We start from the raw sequence: 22,844 nt of genomic DNA, 5'->3' as shown, positions 1-22,844 counted from the left end.
CAAAATTACAGTTATGAAGTAGCAACGAAAATAATTTTATGGTTGGGGGTCACCACAACATGAGGAACTGTATTAAGGGGTCGCGGCATTAGAAAGGTTGAGAACCACTGTCTTAGAGTGTAAGCTCCAAGGAGCAGGACCCTCCTAACCCTCGTGTATTGAACTGTATTGTCTCCCTTTATTTTGTAAAGCGCTGAGCAAACTGTTGGTGCCATATAAATTCTGTATAATAATAATAATCTCCCACATTATCATAGGCCTGCTGGTTCATGAAAAGTCTGCGAATGTTGATGGCAGTTGATTGTGTTGGTATTAACCCCGATTGGTCAGGGTGCACCAATTTCTGCATAACCTTGCTAAGTCTATTAGCCAGTACCTTAACTAGTAATTACACATCAGAGTTTAAAAGAGCAATAGGATTCTGGAAGCAATTTATCCTTGCCCGGTTCCAAAAGAACTATAATGCCTGCCATATTCATAGAATCGGGGAGTTGATGAAGTTCATAGGTCGAGTTCAAAACTGCCAACAACTCTGGTAGCAAAACTTCCACAAACATCTTGTAGATCTCTGAAGGGAAGCCGTCCAGGCCTGATGCTTTGTTAATAGAGGCCGCACCCACCACTGCGCTCAATTCCTCCAAGGTGATAGAGGAGTTCAATAGTTTTCTATTCGCCGCAATCAGGATTGGCAATCAAAGGGGGCTTAGGAAATCGATCAATTGTTAGTCTTCCTTTAGGAAGGTATCAGATATCAAACCAGGGTCATGAGCGATATATCTCTTGTAGCAGTAGTAATAGAAGCTATGTGGTGTGGCTGGCGTTGGGAACTGGCTATAACCACCAGGAGGTGACCCGTATTTTCACCATCTGCAAAGAATTGACAGCGAGCAAAAAATGTTTGCTCCCTGTCTTGTCTTGCACTGTTTCTAAAGTAATTGGGCATCCTTCCAGGAACAGAGTGCCTGGGGAGAAGGGGCAGAATTGCTCAGTTCTACGAACTTCATGAGACAGAAAAGCCTCCCACTCCCTACTCGATTTTTTGTATACACTAATCTCTTTACGCAACAACCCCATTCATGGTGTCTCCATTCTAAAGCACCTTCAGCCAAAAAGTAGTAGTGCACCGAAAAAAAAATTCTGGTGTGGAAACTGATAATTCAAAATGCACTTGGCCGAAAACCGAAACGCGCAGTTTTTAAAAATGAATATATTTTTTGGAAAAAAATACACTTTGTTAAAAAAAAAAACAACAAAAAAAAACAATATATACCCCAATTTTTTTGTAAAATATGAGAGAGGATATTATGGCGAGTAAATAGATACCCAAAATGTCACGCTGCAAAATTGCGCACACTTGTGGAATTACGTGAAACTGCGGTACTTAAAAAATCTCCATGGGTGATGCTTTAAAAATTTCTACAGGTTAGCAGTGTAAAGTTACAGAGGAGGTCTAGTGTGAGAATTATTGCTCTTGCTCTGACGTTCATGGCGATATCTCACGTGTGTGGTTTGAACACCATTTACATATGTGGGCATGGCCTATGTATGCGTTCACCACTACGTGCGGGGACGGGCACTTTAAACTTTTTTTATTTATTTATTTTTTGCACTGTCCCTTTAAAAAAAAATGTAATCACTTTTATTCACTAATGAATGCATCCCTTGTGATAGAAATAATTAGTGACAGGTCCTCTTTATGGAGAGATATGGGGTAAATAAGATCCCACATCTCTCCTTTGCAATGTAAAGCATTGGATAAAAAAAAAGCATTGATCTAGTGCTTTAAAAAAAATGGTCGGAACTGGAAGTAACATTGCCCCGGTCCTCCAAGGGCATAGAGATGAGTGGAGGCCATCTTTCCTTCACTCATCTCTATGCCCAGCGCCAGGATCATTCAATGGTTTCTCAGGTAAGGCTGAGAACTACCGAGTGGTGGCAGGGCGGGCGCTGGCGCCGGCGGGCAGCACCTGTATCGGTGCTTTTTTTCTTTTCGGCCGAAACATTTCGGCCACCGAAATTTCAGTGCATCCCTACCAAAAAGGATTAACTCTCCAAGCAGAGTGTCTAGTGGTCTGGAAAGGCAATAAACTTAAGACTAAAGGAGAATGGTCTGATAGACCTATGGCCTTATAGGTGACTTCCACAATGTAAGGTAGAATGGAATCATTACCTAACGCTATATCTATTCTGAATAGAGATTGGTAAGTACTAGAACAAGAAGAATATTGTGCAAAAGAGGGGTAACGTCGCCTTCACATATCCATGAGGCCAATTTCGGCTATTTGTCTTGCAAAAGGAGTAGAGGACTGAGTTTCCAGAGGAAACTTATCTATACTAGGATCACAAACTGCGTTATAATCCCCTACCACCAGAAAGGGAATTCCAAGGGTCATAAGCCATCATCACCCAGATTACCTCGCGGTTGTAAGGTGGAGCTCAACCAAATAAAGAAGTGTAAATTTTACACAGCAAAAAAATATATCTGCTATCACATATTTGCATTTGCATATGAGCGTGGGGAACAGGGGCTGTAACGATTATGCGCAATAGCGACATGGAAGCTGTATGCAAAAGCCATCTTGTTAAGATCTCAGCCATTTTGTTTTTCATGAACCCTTTCTCCCCTCCTCCCTCATCTTGAAAATGGAATTTGTAGCTGTAAGATGTAACAACTTCAAAAGAGCCTCTTATCTTAAATAAAACACAAATAGAGGCCAGCTCCAAGAGCTGTAAACCACTCATTAGGCTTAGCAGGATGCCTGTATAGCAAAAGACACTTTCCTTTGCCCTATCGTAAAACAATAACTCAATCAGCCGTCACACATGACCTGTTAGGCCATTCGGGCTTTAGGAATGCAGAGTGTGCCATAAAACGTCCATTCCACATGTCACAATTCCACATAAAGTTCATAGCATCCAACAGGAACTGGGCAGATTAATATTAGGTATATATTTTGATATATCAATTCATGCCGAGCCAGACAAGGTCATACATGACTATGTTAGCACTATGTTATATGAGAGAGAAGAAAGCAGTCTCTTCCCTCCTGAGTAACAAGGGTACGCTGTGTTTGGTATCCCTGGGTTTGAAATATAATTCTGAATATTAATCTGCCAGTTGCTAGAATGCCACCTGCACGTATTGGAAGTTATTATTATTAGTATGAAATTGTACTGCGACTTGGTCATAAACTTAATGACCTCCTAAAACCCCTCCCCAAACTGGATGATTGGTCAGTTGTTCTCAGGCGACACCCCTTTAATAGAAAAGGACTGACAGGCTTGGTGAAGGGAGCTCTCATTTAACATCAATCAAGAAACATCTTAATGGACTTGAGAGCCAAGGCAACCTTTTTGCTCGGACAATTGGACTCTGCTAAACCAGGACTTTGCAAGTATTCTGCCTTAACTCCTTTCTTTTATTTCTCTGTCGTTTTATTGTTCTCTTTATGTTTTTGTAACATCTTTTTCTGTAAATATTTTAATTGCACCATTTTGACCTTTTTAGTAATAAACTCTATTTTGAAAAGTTTTGAAACTGTCTTTAAAGCTTTTAATGCAAACTAAAGAATACTTGTCTCTTGAAGAGTGCTACTGTATGTAATAATCCTCTGAATATCCCTGTCTGTGGTGACAGTGTGTATTACAGATGCTTTTGCTAATATCATAGTGTTATTGCTACGATTTGTGAGTTTCCTCCTCTATAAAAAAGTGGTGGTGGCAGTGTGAAGGGTTAATTGCGTAATTAACCTAACCCAGTAACAATCACTCTCAGGCTACTGGCACATAGATTGTGGTCCCACGAGCTGGAAAATCTTTGTGCAGGATGCAGCTGAGAGTGGCATTGTTACACGGTGCTAGATTGGCTGGTCCTTTGGTCAGAAGTTTGTGAAAAAAAGGGCAGGTGTCGGGTGCCACGTTCCGTCACAGGGGCGCTTTTTTTTTGTATTTTGTTTAAAAAAAAAAAAATCTTTACACTGTATCTTTAATTCTCTTTTATCTCTTATAGGTATCACAAGGGATAAACAACATCCCTTGCGATAACATAAGCCATGACAGGTCCTCTTTATGGAAAGATCTGGAGTCTGTTAGACCCCATATCTCGCCTCTGCCCTCCAAATCATCTGCTGAAACTAAGATTGGTTTGATCAGATGCTTGTTCAAGTTGTAACGGCTTCTTTACAGGAGACCGGAACCGGAAGTGACTAAATCTTTGTCCTTTGAAGTTCCTCTCACTATGTCCCAGGAACCGGATGCCAGCAGTCACATCCTTACAGAGCTGACCGATCATACGGGAGAGCTCGGTAAAGATGTCAGCGGCAGGAGGGAGGTGGGACCCCTTCCACCACCTGTAAACGTAAAGCAGCGACTCTGTAGTTCAAAATTCCTGCTTTTCAGGAGCCTCTACCTGCCCAAAATGTAGAGCACCTCAACTCTCTATCCAGGCTTCAACTATTAAACCTAAGTTCAGCCTTTTCTTTCGGCACAAGGCTTGGCCCACAAAACCCATCAAGTCTTGCCCAAAGCATTCTTCCATGTGAAGAGGCACCATCCTTTCTCATAGTGGGGGGGACATCTGTTACAGTTTGCCTATCTCTGGGTCACAGAAGTTCCAGACTTGTGGATTCAATCTGTGGTTTTAAAGGGGTACAAAATAGAATTCAAATCTTTAACCCTTCTCTGCTCTCCTCTCTCAAATCAGGCAAAATCTATTCCCCAAAAACTGTCAGATTTGCAAAATGCCCTGAACTATCTTCTGTCCCAGGGAGTAGATATGCCAGTATCTCTAGTGGACAGGTTCACAGAATTCTATTCAAAACTATTCAAAGTTCATTTTCTGTATACAAACATATTAAAATTCCAAAATTTTACATGGAATCCACAAGGTCAGTTATTGCCTTTCTGAGACCACCTATAGACATCAAAAATGCATACATGCATATTCCCATTTATCTACCTCCTCAGCGGTTTCTACAGATTTCCTGCTTTCCACACAGCCATCTGACCTATCCATCTCCACCTCCAGAGTATTCACAAAAGGTCCTTTCACCTCTTATTCTTCTAAAAAGTCAGGGAATGTGGGTCACGGGCTTTCTAGATGACCTTCTCTTTCAAGGACTCATCTCCCTTCCAGCTGTCTGCAAATGTCCACAGGACAATTCAGATTCTTCAGCCTTTCGGAAAAAGTTTTCCTTCCAGAAGTAGTAACATAAATGGCCAGTTGGGGAACACTAGGACTCTAAGCGGACAGTTTTAATTGCCATTGTTTTTAGATCACCGACAAATTCAAGGTAGATGGGTGTTTGAAATGCCACTGACCATCAATGAAGGAGGGTGTTATTTTTTTGTTAAAAGGAGAAGCTACAAAATTTTGGCTATGCTTCTCCTATGGATCACAGGAGTACAGTTCGTTCTGCACTCCTGTGCCCTGTTTTCTACTGCCACTGAGAGCCTGAGCCAGCCACCCCCACTCCCTTCACAGATTGGCACACCATTGAGTGCTTGGGGGGGCAGAGCAGAGCAGAGAGCCAATGACTGACATTCACTAGCTCTCTGCAGGCTGAAGACCAAGAACTGGGTAATCAGCAGTGTATGACTGCTTAGGTTTCTGTCTTAGAGGTGGCAGGGGACGGCTGCAGCTGGAATCGATGCTGCAGCCATATAGGCGAGCATGATTGTTTATTTTTTTTAAAAGGCATACTTCTTTAACAGTAAATTTTTTAGTAAGTACAAGTTCAGAGTTACACTGTACAAGTGTATATATCATACAGAACAGTAGCACCACAGAAAAATATATGTACCAATTACATATGAGAGCAGGACTCATAAGTTAGGTAAAAAGATTAGCAAAGTGCTGTCTAACATTTAGAAAGTGTTAAACAGCCTCCTATGTGTTATTCTATAGAAGGGGTGGGGGTGGAGGGGTAGTATTCATTAGTCTTTTCTAGGCATTCATTTCCAAGGGAGCTGTGGAAATCCAGTGTAATGCTACATTATTCCTACCATTAAATAAAGGTAGTCTCATAAAGGTCTTTTGAGCACTTCCAAGATTAATATCATCAAATGTCTCTAAGACACCACTCTAGTTAGTGACATATATTCTGTAATTTGAGACCAAACCAGTTAAAACATATGGCAGTTCTGAGTCATATGTACAGTGAAGGAAATAAGTATTTGATCCCCTGCTGATTTTGAATGTTTGCCCACTCACAAAGAAATGATCAGTCTAAAAATCGAATGGTAGGTGTATTGCAACACTGAGAGACAAAATAGCAATAAAAAATTCAAAAGAAATGCATGTCTAACAAATTATGTACTGATTTGCATGTTCATGAGGGAAATAAGTATTTGATCCCCTTCACAAAACATGACTTAGTACTTAATGGCAAATCCCTTGTTGGCAATCACAGAGGTCAGACGTTTCCTGTAGTTGGTCACCAGGTTTGCACACATCTCAGGAGGGATTTTGGCCCACTCCTCTTGGCAGATCCTCTTCAAATCATTATGGTTTGGTGGCTGACGTTTGGCAATTCGAACTTGCAATTTATATAAAAACACACTGCAGAGGATGTACACAACACACACCAGCGCACGTGTTATACACACCATAATGCATGTCCCCTGATGTGCTGTGCCCTTAGTGTGTTGGTGCATCGCAGTGTACTAACACACATAACCTGCATTGCCACAATGTGTGTGGCGCACATGTGTAAGTTAGGTGTGTGTGTGGTGGCTGTTTTACGTGTCATTCACACAACCACAAGAAGAAGCTTATTTCTGTGCCCGGAGTCACAGGCATTTGTATCCAGTGCTGCTCATCCCTCCCTGTATGCATGTAACTGCTCAGGTGTGTGGTTACATGCATACAGCTGAGGCATCTGTCATTTTGTACAGGCTGCTGCCTGTGACTGAAAGCAAACATGCATGACTCTTCTTGATATTGTATGGCCCTTTGCCGCCTTGTGAATGTGGCCTTATTTCTGGTTGTTTTTGTTTTTTTGTTAAACACTTTTTTTTCTTTCTTTTTTTTTTAAACACTTTTTATTTCTGTATATTTTTAATAGTAGTGGAGGCATATCCCTCATATTTCACTTTTCAGAAACAAAAGGAGACTGAGAATACAGAGCTGTCAATCTCCTTTTCTTCTGCAACACCTGCACTCACTACAGTAAACCCAGGAAGTGATCAGTACTGATCACTTCTGTATTCATTCACAAACTGCACCGATAAACATCTGACTTAATGATCACTATCAGTTCAGTTATGAACAAACAGAAGTGATCATTTACATTAATTTATGAAAGGAAGTGGTCATTATAAATACAAGACATGAAATGATCATGAGCTCATAAGCAGAAGGGAAATAAAAAACATACAGTAAGGCCCACTGAGCTGGCTAGCTGGAAACATTACCTGAAGTTTCTTCATTTCCAAAAAAAGGGAGCAAAAAATAAGACCATTGTTCTGCCCATATTGTTGAAAATAAATGTATGCAATATACTGCAATGTTATGTGATGTTGCTGCCATCTAGCGGTTAGAGTTATTATGCCTAGTTATATCAGGATTTGATAGGAAGTGGTGATTTTCACATAGAGACAGTAACCTTTAACCTGAAACTTCCTATCCTCCATTTCATGACTGCTTCTGGATCTAACAAGCAGCATACAGTGGAGCTCTGAGCTATTCCTGGACTTATGATGGAATTGTCCATGAGTACACTCACGGATGGGATGAAGCTGTTGTGTAATGTTTAATGTACTGACACATATGTTTTGTTTGTGCTTATGTTGTAGTTTTACAAAGTTATTCAGAACAAAGAATACATACAGATCTGATGTCTCGCGTTTCTTGACTTCTGAATTATTGTTAGACTGACTAGTGTTATACAATAGTTCAATAACGCGAAGCAGAACAACCATCTTAGATCACCCTGGGCTGTCTGCTTTCTAAAAGGGATACTTTTGGGGGTGATTGTACTGTCCTGGCATTTGATATGTTGCATCACAGAAAGTAAGAGAACATGTTTTATTAATATATTTAAACATATAAATAAAACATTGTGATCATTAACCACTTGCCTTTCAGAGGATTTACCCCCCTTCCTGACCAGGCCATGTTTTGCAATACGGTGCTGCATTAATTTAACTGACAATTGCGCAGTCATTCAACACTGTACATAAATTACATTTATGTCCTTTTTTCCCCCCACAAATAGAGCTTTCTTTTGGTGGTATTTGATCAACTCTGCATTTTTTTTTTTTGCGCTATAGGCAAAAAAAAATCAAAAAATTTGCAAATCAAATGTATTCTGCTACATGTCTTTGCTACAAAAAAAAAAAAAATCACAACACGTGTAAATTGATTGGTTTACGTGAAAGTTATAGCGTCTACAAATGGCAGTATATATTCTGGAATTTTAATTTTTTTTTATACTCGTAATGGCGGCGATCAGCGACTTACAGAGGGACTGTGGCGGGCATTCTGACACTGGGTGGGAACTGACCAACTGCCACTGACATCCCCAGTGACACTAATACAGTGATCAGTGGTAATAAAAAGCACTGACACTAATGACACTGGGCAGGAAGGGGTTAACTTTTGGGCAATCAAAGGGTTAACTGTGAGCTGTGCCTGTTTTACTAGGGGGCATGCTGTTTTGTATCACTCTGCTGTGCAGAGATACACAAAACAGCATGTCCATGCTGACAGGAGAGACCTGCTTTGTTTACACACAGGTCTCTCCCATCAGCTTTACACGATAATGGCCGAGTGTCGGTTGGGAATCGCCGGCCGGGACATGGTGACTGACATCCCTAGCCGCCGATAGAGGTGCGGGTTGGGCAGTGCACGCCCCCGACCCAGAAATACAAATCACGTATATATACACATGATTTTGCGCAGCCCTGCCACCCTGTAGCAGTACTTCTACTATAGGGAGGCGGGCAGAAAGCTCTGTCAGTCTAAAGAAAAAAAAAAAAAATGAAATAACAATTGCATGAGTAATTGTCAGTCACAGCACTAACAACTGAAATGTTCTGGAAAGGAAGGGAATTGATATTGAGAAGGTTATAAATTAATAAATAATTACATAAGTAAATGTTATTAAATAATAAATATCTGACTGATTTTGGCACTACCATGTTCTCCTTATGAGCAGTGTTGATTATACTTGAAAGCAAGAACTGCGTACGTATGCTGGCATAAATACTCACAGGGCACACATCGCTTTTCCAATTATTTACAAAAACATAATTTATTAAGACAGCCAAGCTGAAAATCCCTCATAACTTACAACCAAAATTGCCTTGAAAGCAAATAAAGCATCCCACATAACAACATTAATACTTATCTGTTCTGCTGCCAGTGACTTGACTATTTGCTATCATACACATCTATAGCAGATTTTTTTGGGTGTGCGGAATTCCTGCGTCCCCCAAGCTTTGGTTCAACCCGCCAAATGCACTGCATCGCTACTGTGGGTCAGGCATGCTCTAGTGATGTAACAGCCAGTAGGTGGGACAATAGTGCATCTTATCATATGACCTATTCCTTGGTATAGATTATGTGGTCTGCTGATTAGGTGCTTTGAGAGTCACTTACATTAACAGAGTATTCAGGCGCAACCATCCAGCCTCAAATTTGTTTCAAAGAAAAACCAGATAGTTCACCTTGCAGATTCTGTTCAATTCCCACAAGAAATATGACCTCTGCCAAGGTACGGCTCAAATTCAGGAACCCAGAAACTTCAGGATTCTTTCACTGCACATGCTCAGTAATGTTTTAGGATATTCAAACTTTTGTCAACATGTGCTGTCTGCTTAAGTTTTTAATTCTAACTCACATAGTTACATAGTTAGTCTGCCTGAAAAAAAGACTAAAGTCCACCCAGTTCAACAACATATTAGATATTGGTCTGCAAAGTTATTTAGCTGTGTTTGTATTGAACTAGAATTTTCTGCTGTTCAATCTCCTTACTATAACTGCACCAACCAATAAGACTCCTGCTGTACTTAATATTTATACATTAAATATGCCCATAATATAGACAAAGATGTTTATGAAATACTCAAAATGATAAGTTACTTACTATAAACAAGTTTTTAGTTGGTCCATCATGCTGAGAAATATTCCGGATCATTTTCATTAGCAATGGGTCCTTAAATTTCAGAGCTTTTTTCATCAGCATCTTCAGCCCATTTGCTAAAATATACATTTGATCATAGTCAGTAGAGCAAACATTAACATAAAATACTGCAAAAAATATATGAAGGGCGTCAACAAGCTTCACAAAACTTACACTGCGTGAAAAAGTATATGTTAACCTTAGGGCTCAATCGCACCAGTCTGGTCCTAAATTCAGAAGCGTGATTCAGAAAGTCAATGGGGATTATTTACTAAAACTGGAGAGTGCAAAACTCTGCACAGAAACCAATCAGCTTCCAGGTTTTTTGCCAAAGCTCAACTGAACAAGAGGAGCTTAGAAGCTAAATGGCTACCATGCACAGCTGCACCAGATTGTGCATGCACCAGTTTTAATAAATCTACCCCAGTGTATTACTGTTATGTTGCATTTATTCTCTTTCATTCATATGAAGATCTAAGGTGAGACCTTGATCTGGATAAGATGTCTGTTAAAGCAACCTTAAAAGTAAAAAAAAAAAGTTAGTTTTTTTCTTTTTAAAATTGATTCCTATTTAACTAAATTATTAACTTAGTTGACATGAACCACATCCCCTCTAGAAAACTTTTTCCATTTTAAAATCTACAGTTTTAGCTAGCACTGCAAAAGTGATCAGGTAGCTATACAACTGCCCAGATAACTTTTATGCGAAAGTTGGGAGCTGGCAGAATAAAACAGATACAAGTACATGGCTGCCACTGTAACTTTGAGCTTGTTTTAAACGTTTCGGACTCTGGAGCTACAAAGTATGTCCAATGTATGTCCAAGAGAGAAGAAGTATTTCATCAGGCCTAATAAACTCCATCCCCTTAGCTAATACTTTTCTGCTGATTTTTTTTTATTTTTATTATTTTTATTTTAAAGAGACTATTTCATTTGCAAATAACTTTGCAACGTTTGTACCAGAATAATAATTTTAGTGTCAATGTAAACAGGGCAAATTAAAAAATAAAATGCATACTTTTTATCTACAGTGAAACATTTTTTTTTTTTTGAACACTGATTAATTAAGAAACAGAGAATAGTTTTTTTTTGCTTTTTTGTCTAAAGCTGGCATTAAAAGTAACAATTTTTGCAAGACAATATAACCTTATCTTAGGAACTAAACCCAGCCACATATTTTCAATTTCAATTACACACCATCAACCACCATTATTAGGCATTCACACTAGTAGCACATTCTTGAATTTAATTTAAATGTGAAGCCAAAATTAATGGGCTGCAGCAAACCCTGTGTAACAGAGGGCAGTGGCATCTTTGAAAAGTCTCTGCTCTTTTTGTCTTGTTAGCTTCAACTGCCCACACCTGATGGCTTTCAAAATCCCGCATATGCGCATTATAGCTCGCTGGTCTCTCAAGCTACCTTTACAATAATGAACTCCTCAGAGCATGGGTAGAACCCACTGTAGGTTATCTCCCTCTTTAGATCAGACTTATTTACAGAAGAGATCCTGCAATGAACAGAAACTGTATATCAGTGACAGTGGTCAGCCTACTATTCACATTGCATCATACAGTGTTGCCCTAGTAAATTCCCCCAGGATTGATTTTCCTTTCAGCTCTATGCTTAGGTCATGTGACCTGTCAGCACCAGAATGATGATACTAGCCAAAACTTTCAGCTGCACAACTATAATTAGCCAGTCATTGCCGATGTTCTCATTAAAGGTTCCTACTCTGAAAAGAAGTTTAAATATTTTTTTTTTCCATTATAGCGCTAAAACTGTTTGTATTTTTTAGTATGTTTGCTAATTTTGTGTTTTGTTGTTTCAATTCTTATGTGACCCAGTGGATAAAACAACTGTAAAAGTAGCAGCAGCAGCAGCAATGCTCTCAAACACTATGTATCCTAAAGAGGCACAGCATTATCTCACAACAATCAGATCTCTGCACTGGTCATTGAGGTATGAACCTATATCCTAATTGGTGCCACACCATTTGAGGGATCAGCAATATGGGAGCTCTCATGTATGTAAATAATCCTTATGCCCTTACTCTATACCAGCCAGGGGCGGACTGACCATTTGGTCATTGCCTAAGGGCCCGGGGTCAGTAGAGGGCCCGTGAGAGGGGCGGAGTGTGGGGAGCGGAGGAAGACGCAGTCTCAGATCCTGGAAGTAGCTCACATTTGAGTGAGTCGGGGTCCCGGGCAGTGGTTGTACCCACTGCTGATGATGGAGCCAGGGGAGGGGCAGTGGGAAGGTGAGAGGCGCATCATCCATGGGTGTAGGGGATTTACTGCACACACCCCGCCCCCATGGATGATATGCATCAGGACTCAGGGATGATTGGTGCAGCAGAGGGACAGTAACAAGCACCAATCTCCCTGTATAGTTTTCAGTGAAGCAGCTGAAAGCCATGGGAAGAAGAGAATGAAAGCCATACAGGAGATCGGTGCTTGTCACTGTCCCTCTGCTGCACCGATCATCCCTAACTGTGCATCAGATTTCCCTCCTGGGCCCCCTTGTGTGCTCCTCAGCCCCCCCCTCCCCTCAGGTCTCTGATGCCTCCTCTTCTCTGACAGTGTCCAGCCCCTCCCCCCATCCTCCACAACATTGGCATAGCAGAGGAGAAAGCCTGGATCTGCTCTGCCTCCCTCTGTCCTCGCCCACACCGCAGCTTCTGACAAGTGGATGTGTGGACAAATTGTATCCAGATCAGCCGGCATATCAGTGATGCTTCTGAATGTGCCAGTAAACTGGGAACCATCCATGTGAGTCCTTGTTCTCCTCCTCTTCTCCTCTCCACTCCTCTTCCTTTCCTCTCCTCCTCCTCCTTTCCCTCCCTCTTTTTCCTCCCTCTTCTCCTTTCCTTCCTTCCTCCATTCCCTCCCTCCCCTTCTTTCATTCCTTCCTTCCTCCATCCATTCCTTCCTTCCTTCATTTCTTCCTTCCTCCCCTTCCATCCTTCCTTCATCCATTCCCTCCCTCCCTTTTCTTCCTTCCTTCCCTCCCCTTCCTTTATTCCTTTCTCCATCCATTTCCTTCCTTTCTCCCTTCCTCCATCCATTCCCTCCATCCCTTTTCTTCCTTCCTTCCTCCCACCCCTCCTTCATTCCTTCTTTCATCCATTCCTTCCCTCCCCCCTTCCTTCCTTCCTGCATCCAGTACCACCCTTTTCTTCCTTCCTTTCTCCATACCCTTCCTTCATCCATTCCCTCCCTTTTCTTCCTTCCTTCCTCCCTCCCTCCCTCCCCATCCTTAATTTCTTCCTCCCTCCCCTTCCTTCCTTCCTCCATCCATTCCCTCCCTTTTCTTTCATCCTTACTTCCCTCCTCTTCCTCCATCCATTTCCTTCCTTTCTCCCATCCTCCATCCATTCCCTCCCTCTTCTTCTTTCCTCCCTCCCCTCCTTCCTTCCCTCCCCTACCTTCATTCCTTCCACCAACCATTTTCTTCCTTCCTTCCTGCTTCCATCCATTCACTCCCTGCCTTTTTTTTCTCCCTTATTCCTTCCTTCCACCATCTATTCCTTCCCTCGCTTCCCGTCCTTCCTTCCATCCATTTGCTCCCTTATCTTTCCTCCCCTTCCTTCATTCATTCCTCCATCCATTCCCTCTTCCTTCATTCCTCCATCCATTCCCTCCTCTTCCTTCATTCATTCCTCCATCCATTCCCTCCCTCTTCTTCCTTCCTTCCTCCATCCATTCCCTCCCTCTACTTCCTTCCTCCATCCATTCCCTCCCTTTTCTTGCTTCTTTCCTCCCTCCCTCCATCCCCTTCCTTACCTCATCCATTTCCTCCCTTCCTTTTCTTCCTTCTTTCCTCCATCCATTCCCTTCCTCCCTTTTCTTCCTTCCTCACTCCCCTTCTTCATTCCTTCCTCCATCCATTCCCTCCCCCCCCCCTTCCTTCTTTCCATTCCCTTCCTTCCTTCCACCAACCATTTTCTTCCTTCCTTCCTTCTTCCATCCATTCACTCCCTCCCTTTTCTTTCTCCCTCTCTTCCTTCCTTCCTAGATCCATTCCTTCCCTTGCTTCCCTTCCTCCCTCCCCTTCCTTCCTCCATCCATTCCTTCCCTCTTCTTCCTTCCTCCATCCATTCCCTCCCTCCCTTTTCTTCCTTCCTCCATCCATTCCCTCCTTCCCTTTTCTTCCTTCCTTCCTCCCCTTCCTTCATCTATTTCCTTCTTTCCTCCCTTCCTCCATCCATTTCCTCCCTCCCTTTTTTCTTCCCTCTCCTTCCTTCCCTCCCCTTCCTCCCATTCTCCCATTGCTAGTGGGGGGGTGTTTCTAAGTGATTTCTCAGCAAAATAAAGCATAGAGACATGGATGGATCGGTGAGTTTGCTTTGAGTACTAAAAATTAATTCAATTGCGCTTTTGGTTTGTGGTGCTCAGATACAGTGAAGTTCCGCTTAAAAAAAACGTGGTAAAAGACACATATTGCACTCGTGTTTATTCTGGCCATAAGAATGCAATAACACATGAATGTGCTTAAACATGTCAAGCATTTTTGCTCATCAAACGTTTTTTCTGCCAAAAGCTGCTCTCCCAAACGTCCTGGTGATTGTTTTTTACCTCTTCCTGTAAACACTCCTCTTATAATCACCTGTAGATGCCTATCTGTGCATGGACATATACACTTACTAAAACTGGTACACTCAGAATCTGGTGCAGCTGTGTATGGTAGGCAATCAACATCTAACTTTAGGTTGTTCAATTAAGCTGTGGCATTAAAACCTGGAAGCTGATTGGTTTCTATTTTTTTTTTAAATTTAAATATTTATTAAATTTTTCATATTAATACAAATACCCAAAAAGGGAAACAATTCACATATAAATAGACATTTATAACATTTCTACATTTCCCCTTCTAAAAACTCTTTTCTTTCCCATCCCACCCCGACCCTTCCCACCCCTCCTCCCCCTCTGCAGACTCTAACCCATTCTAATCTCTCGAGGCTTATTAATTTTTAGCTAACATCCTAGTTCATAGTTTCCTATATTTCTCTTTCAATCCTGCTTTTTCCCACTTTTCCCATCTCATATAATAAACTCCCATGCTATCTTCCTGCATATGGTATGATCTTTCCATTCTACCTATCTGGTTTACTCTATTAATCCAGTCTTCCTCCTTCGGTACCTCAGTTTTCTGCCAAAACTTGGGTATCAACCCTTTCGCCGCATTTAAGAAGTACCAGACGCCTGAGTTTTCGTATTTATTTACAGATGTCTCCACATTATGTAGGAGGCACGTCGTTGGGTCTAACCCTATGTCAATTTTAGTTATTTCTTCAATCCATTTGACTATTACCTTCCAAAAAACCTGGATTGTCGGACATTCCCACCATATGGGAAACACCGTGCCTATCTCTCCACATCCTCTCCAACACATTTTTGAATTTTCCCCATTCATCTTGTGCTCAACACTCGGTGTAATGTGCCATCGTGTCACACACTTATAATTAATCTCAACCTCTCTCATACTAACATTCTCGTGTATCAATCTAAACATCTTTCTCTGTTTGTCCTCGTCAAACCCAACTTCCATGTCCCTTTCCCATTTTGTTATAAAACTTAAGTTTGTGTTTGTGTCTAATTCTGTGAGTATTCTATAGGTTTTTGAAATGCCGTGCTTCCCATCCCTTCGTGTTTCTAACAGCCTTTCAAACATATTCCACTCCTGTTTTAATCTCAGGGGTTTCGGGAGGTTTCCAATAAAACATTTCAATTGATGATATTTCCACTCATCTATTCTAATAAAGATATCTCCCTTCTTCTCTATTAATTCTTTAAGTGATCTCAATTCCCCCTCCACCAGAACATCTCTCAGTTGGGTATCCTCCTTTCTAAACCATCTCCCTGATATCTTATCCTTTCCCGGGGGAAAGTACTCAGTGTTTGTGAGAGGCATTAGTATAGAATTAAATTCCCATTTCATGTTTTTGTGTAAATTGTCCCATACCCTTAAAACATTTAAAGTGTAAATACTTGTGCTTTCTTTAATTCCTCTAAACTGTGCTGGAACCCATATCATCTGACTCAATCTAATTCCACTAAGATCATTTTCAATTGTTACCCAACTTTTCCCCTTATGGTTAAATGTCCAGTCATATATTCTTGCTAAAACCACTGCTTTATGGTATCTCTTGACATCTGGTAGACCCAATCCCCCTTTCTCTTTAGTCCTACTCAATGTTTCATATGCTATTCTAGGTTTTTTATTCTTCCATATGTATCTTGTTAACATTTTTTTTATTACCTTAAAGAAGGCCTCTGGAATTTTAATTGGTACCATTTGAAATCTATACAATATTTTAGGCATAATTACCATTTTGACTAGGTTTATACGTCCTATCCAGGATGGGTTTCCTCCTTCTAGTCTTTTTAAATCTTCCCTGATCTCGTTTATCAAAGAAATATAGTTTAATCTATACAAATGCTTAGATGAGGCAGTGAGTTTTATTCCTAGGTATTTTATCTCTTTTTCTCTCCATATAAAGGGGAATTCTTTTTGTAGTTTTTCTTTATCATTCTTTGATATATTAATATTCAAGATCTCTGTTTTCGTTGGATTAATTTTTAGATTTGATAGTTCACCGTACTCCTTCAGAATCTTCATTATATTTGGGAGAGTTATTCGGGGATTCCCCACATAGAACAATAAGTCGTCCGCAAAGGCCGCTACTTTATGTTCTATAGTTTCTATCTGAATTCCCTTTACCGCTCCACTGTTCCTTATTATTGACAACAGAGGTTCGAGTGACAACACATATAGTAAAGGGGACAGTGGGCAACCCTGTCTTGTTCCATTAGACATTCCAATGGGTTCTGATCTCTCCCCATTTACCGTGATGATTGCAGTAGGCTCCCTATATAATTTACTTATCCACTCACGCATTCTATCACCTATCCCCAGCACTTTTAAGTTGTCCATCATAAAGCCCCAGTCCACTCTATCAAATGCCTTCTCTGCATCAATTGACAAGAGCACCACCGGGGCTTTCCCTTTTCTACTTTTCTGAATAAGCATCAGGGTTCTCAAGCCGTTATCTCTACCCTCTCTCCCAGGTACGAAGCCCACCTGATCTCCATGGATCCATTCAGGCATTAGATCTTTCAACCTGTTTGCTAAAACCTTTGCATATAGTTTGGTATCTGTGTTCAATAATGAAATAGGTCTATAGCTGGAGCACTGAGATGGGTCTTTTCCCTCCTTATGAATAAGTACTACATGGGCCTGTAAAGATTCTCTCCTCACTTCCATCCCACCTCCCAGAGCATTCATATACTTTTCCAGCTTGGGTAACAGCACTTCACTAAATTTCTTATAGTACTTAACTGTATAGCCTTCCGGGCCTGGGCTTCCCCCCCCCCCCCCCTGTGCTTCTTAATGCTGTTTTAATTTCTTCCTGGGAAATTTCCACGTCCAAGGAGTTCAACTGTGCTTCACTTAGTTTTGGTAATCCCGCGTTTTTTAAATATATCATCTTTTTTTCATTGATTCCCTCTTGAGCTTCTTTTAGAGGACCTTGGGGACTAATATTATATAGCTTTCTGTAATACTCCGTAAACACTTTAATAATCTCTTTAGTTGAGTGGGCCAACTCCCCCTTAGGACTTTTTATCTTTTCTATATAGTTCCTATTTTTCTTTTTATTCAAAGCTCTCATTATATATTTTCCTGGTCTATCTCCCCATCTATATCTCTCATTTAAAACCCTGTTGTATACTCTTCTCTTCTCCTCATCCATCAACCTCTCTAGCTCATCTTTTTTATCCATTAACTTCTGTCTTGTATCTTTTGCTATTTTCTTTTTATGGATCTGCTCCAGGTCCAGTATTTCTTTTAGAAGCCCACTGACCCTCTCTCTTCTTTCTTTTTTCTTCCTTGCTCCTGCCGCAATCAAGATTCCTCTTATAAATACCTTGTGACTTTCCCAAACTGTAGCTATCGATACTTCCTCTGTTTCGTTCTCCTTAAAGTAAACCTTAATCTCTTTCTCGATTTTCTGAGCTAAGTCCTCATCCAGAAGAAGAGCCTCATTTAACCTCCACCCTAATCCTCCAGTCCACCTTCTTCCCCATCCCATTTTCATTACGACCCGGGCATGATCCGAGAACGTTCTTGTCTCTATATCAATTTTAACCAGATGTTCTATAAGTTGATGGTCTATAAAGATGTAATCTAATCTCAAGTATATCTCGTGTGCATTAGAGAAGAAGGTATAGTCTCTGTCTTTCATATGCATTATTCTCCAGATGTCCACTAGTTGATATTCATGCATCACTTTTTTCAAAGCTCTCAGAGACCTACTCCCCTCTCTTTGCACAGAGGAGGTATTATCCTTTTGTGGGTCCATACAGAAATTTAAGTCTCCTGCAACTATCAAACGCCCTTTTTTAAATTCCATTAATTTTTTCAACAGACCCTTCATATACATCTCCGGGTTTTTATTAGGGCAGTATATATTGGCTAAAGTACACTCAATCCCCTGAAGTTTACCTTTTAAGAATAAAAAACTCCCCTCCGGATCGGTTCTTCTGTCCTCTAGCTCAAATCTCATATTTTTTGCCAAACCTATTGCAACCCCTTTTGCTCTTTTAATTGGAGAGTCTGCATAATACCATATTGGATAGTATTTAGATTTCAATTTCACATTTGCCTCTATCTCAAAGTGCGTCTCCTGTAAAAATACCACTGACGTTGTCCTATGATGTAACTCCTTAAACAACTTAAATCTCTTCCCTGGACAAGTCAACCCGTTCACATTATAGGTTATAAACTGTATTTCTTCCATCCTTCCCAGTTCGCTCCATCGCTCTTCCAAATTGCCTCTTCCTCTTTATCCCTACTGTCATGCAGAGTATTAACCCAATACCTCCTCCCCTCCCTCCCTCCAACCCAACTCCCATCCCCCCCTCCCCCATCTTTTTTTCCCCCCTACCCATATTTAGGCTTAAATACTGCCTATAAATCATTTGTGGATCTATTTCCACCACTGATTTGATGCTTTGGGCGTAAGCTCCACCCATGGCCGGCTAGCCTCTCCTTCGACCTCCCCAGATCCCCTCTCTCTATCCACAGGAGAATACAAAAATCTTTACTTCCCCCCTCAACCGAAGCTCCCAAGGGATTACCATTTCAACAAAGGTAGGGCCTGGGGGGTCGAGAGAGATAGAAGAGAGGAAAAAAAATATATATTTTTCTCAATTTTCCCTCCCCTCTCTCCCCTCCCCCGGGCCTCCCCTCCCCCCAAACCGCTGCCAGTCCTCTTTTCTTGTATCTTCTGTTTCCCTTCTTTCTTTTTCTTCTTCTTCTCACCCCACTATCGCCATTATTTGCAGTTTCAGTCTGTCACAGAAATCCCTCAGTTCCTCCGGGTATCTCAAATATGCTGTTACACCATTTTTCCAGCCAATTAAACAAGCTGGGGTACCCCATCTATACTGAACGTTCTGTTTTCTCATTTGTTCCAACAAGGGTCTCAGGGATCTCCTTCTCCATAAGGTCTCTGGTGTTAGGTCCGCATAAATTTGGATATTTAAGTCTCCATACTTAATTAATGATCTTCCTTTAATCTTCCTCCATATCTCATCTTTGACCCCAAATTTTTGGAACTGGACCACTGTATCTCTTGATCTTTCCTTCTCCGCAGCTTGATTAAACTTTCCTATTCTAAACACTCCATCCAGTTTAATCCCGTCTGTTTCAGGTCTGTCTCTTATGGAGTTTAGAATTTTTACAACTAGGTCATATAGTGATTCCCCTTTTACTTGCTCTGGAATTCCTCGAACTCTAAGGTTACATCTTCTTTCTTTATTTTCTTGAACTTCCATCCTATAAAGCAATTTTTTCTGGGTATTCTCCAAGTAAGTTATTTTTTTCTCTAGATTATCTATGGTTTGGGCCTGGTTTTTAACTTTTTCCTCTGTTTCTTCCACTCTCGATAGCAGGTGTCCTAGATCATTCCGCACAACTGTCATTTCTTGCTTTATCATTTTTTCCAATGTTTGAAACATTTCTATCATCTTCTTTTTATTTGGTGCTTGTAGTTCACCGTCTAATTCTTTTTTTTCCAAGCCCTCTGTTGTTAGGTGGCTACAGCTACTATTCATACCCATTGATAATCTAGGACTGTTTCCCAGAGAAATGTCCATTTCCCCTTTTGCGCTTGCACCTTGGGCCCTTTCTGGCGTAATATTTCCTTGCGATGTAAATTTCTTTATCGTACCTGTTTGAGACCCTTTGGGCCCTGTTCCCTTAGGACCTTTGTTCTTCATTTCCTCTAAATCTCTGATTTCTTCTCTTATTCTCAAGATGAAATTATATCAATCCTTTAATTTATACACCAGACAAAACCTGCTGTTTTCCTATTTTTTTACTCTCCTACGACACCTGGAGCTCTTCTCATCTTCTCTTTCTTAGCCCAGGGAATCCTCCCCTCCTCTCCTTCACCCCTAGATTTCCCATATCACTCGGGGTTCCCCCATACGATAAGCCCCCAGCAGCTCTCACTCACCCTTCTTCTTCTCCAAGCAGTGGCTCCGAGCTTAAGGGATAGGGCTTTCGCAGCAGCTCAGTCCAAGGGGGGATTCCTCTGGGTTTCCCTCCTCTCCTCGTGCCCTTTGTCCAAGATCTTCACAAGAAAGAAGGGTAGCTCTCTTCACTCTATTGGGTCACTCAGACCCAGGATCCTTCCCTCAAGAGTCCTCCGCAGCCGGGCCCCCACTCCCAACAACATCACTCCTCCTCTGGTCTCACGGATTTCCAGTCATGTAGTGCAGGGGGGAGCCGGCGTGTCACTGCCGCTCTGACAGGGAACCGGCCGGCGTCTCTGCCTCCCAGTAGTGCTTTGCGGCGAGCAGCGTGCTCACACCGCCCTGCTTCGATTCCCGGCAACCCGACAGCTGCACTGGAATCTCCGCAGCGAGTTCTCCTCCCGGAGGTCCGTGCCCGCTCTCCTCTCCCTTCACCGCGCCAGTCTCTACCCGCTTGGAGCCCTCCTCAGTCAGGTAGGGCTTCTCTTCATGAGAATCTCGGGAGGGTCAGTTTGGAGGTTATCGGAGAGCACTCACATCGTGCTCTCCGTCGCCGCCATGTTTAGGCTCCACCCATCCACGTCAGGGTCAGATCAGCTGATTGGTTTCTATGCAGAGTTGCACTAGGTTTTACACTCTCCAGTTTTAGTAAATAACCCCCATAGACTAACATACACGTACATTTATAAGCAGAAAAAAAACCAAAACATTAAAACTCCTGTAAAAGCAGCATTTTTGAAGTCCAGTGTGCTTGAGCACTAAGTCATGACAAAGTTATCATCATATATAGAGGCCCATAGCAGAAATAAAAAAACTGCTATGGTCTATAAGAGTTGTACAGGTGTGAAAGCTGAAGTGGTTAAAGTCGAATTAAAGCAAACCTGTGGCCATACTAAAAAACATATTAAAGACACCTGCATTGTTTTGTTGGAACTTCCATTTGACTGCATGTACTTTGTGAGATGTGGCAGAATGCCCTGAACCCCACAAAGGTATAATGTCCTGATGATAAAAAAGTGGTCAACTCGATATTGGCCTATCACTATCCTGCTCACCTTACCAATCAGTAGAAATGTAAGGAAGGAGGTAGGAAACCAGAGGTGCCATTCGCTGTCTCTTTCTTAAGGTGCCACACTTTTATAGGGTCCACGAGTATTTGCTACAGACCAGACAGTGAATGCAGGCACAATGTAAACACACAAAATATTCACTTTTCATTTTATTAGGTTAGTTTACAGAGTGTTTAGAAAAGAATTAACAAATAAGAGCACACTACATTTTGGGATTCATGGACTGGCTCTGATCATAAATAATAGGCAACTCAGTTGACTCACCTTCACATATTAACTGAGCATTCCTTTTATTTGCAGCAAGATTTATGCAGAAAGAAATCAGCTCAAGATCAATGCGCTCATCTGAACATTCGAACAGCATCTTCATTAACTAAAGTGGAATTCAAATATTTTTTGAGTGATTGAGCATATATTTAACAAGAAAAATAATGTATTTCATTGTGCTTTATTTCATTTACAACTGTTTGATAATTACTGTATTTTCTTTGGATTATTGGTTATGTCATAGCAATGAAAAACACAGAAGCATTCTCCTGCAACCTCTATACCATGTGAGCTAGGAACGAGAGCTTAACAATTCCTAAAACTGCATATTTTTATACAATACTTTCTTGATAGAAAAATATGGTAATTGTATTATTAGGCTGTTAAATATTAACTACTTGCCAACCGCAGATAGCCGAATGATGGCAGTTGTCAGAGCAGGGATCGGCACCGATGATCAGGGCACTGATGATCAGTGCCCTGATGATCGGTGCCCAGCAGTGCCACCCACCAGAGCCGCCCACCTGTGCCCAGCAGTGCCGCCCACCTGTGCCCAGCAGTGCCACCCACCTGTTCCCACCAGTGCCACCCACCAGTGCCCATCAGTGCAGCCCAGCAGTGCTGCCAGTGAGTGCCCAGCGGTTGTGCCAGTCAGTGCCCAGCAGTTGCGCCAGTCAATGCCTAGCAGTGCCGCCAGTCAGTGCCCAGCAGTGATGCCAGTCAGTGCCACCTATCCATGCCACCTCATTAGTGCTGCCTATCAGTGCCCATCAGTGCTGCCTATCAGTGCCCATCAGTGCTGCTTCATCAACGCCCATCAGTGAAGGAGAAACATTACCTGTTT

At 41.5% G+C, this 22,844-nt stretch overlaps 1 protein-coding gene across 1 annotated transcript in view; it reads right to left on the bottom strand.

Annotated features, from left to right (window-relative positions):
• Positions 1-22,844, bottom strand: part of KIFAP3 (kinesin associated protein 3) — a 151,416-nt gene that overhangs the window by 60,325 nt on the left and 68,247 nt on the right. Inside the window, exons 12-13 of the mRNA XM_089663321.1 lie at positions 21,998-22,106; positions 10,089-10,201 (exon numbers count right to left, since the gene is read on the bottom strand). Coding sequence (XP_089519447.1) covers positions 10,089-10,201; positions 21,998-22,106 — 222 coding nt within the window. The remainder of the gene's footprint in view (positions 1-10,088; positions 10,202-21,997; positions 22,107-22,844) is intronic.

This window comes from Staurois parvus, unplaced genomic scaffold, assembly GCF_062004578.1.
Source record: "Staurois parvus isolate SC_StPar_1 unplaced genomic scaffold, SC_StPar_1.0 ptg001660l, whole genome shotgun sequence".
Lineage (NCBI taxonomy): Eukaryota > Metazoa > Chordata > Amphibia > Anura > Ranidae > Staurois > Staurois parvus.
Note: the sequence above shows the minus strand (reverse complement) of the source record. Positions and strands in the feature narration are given on the sequence as shown.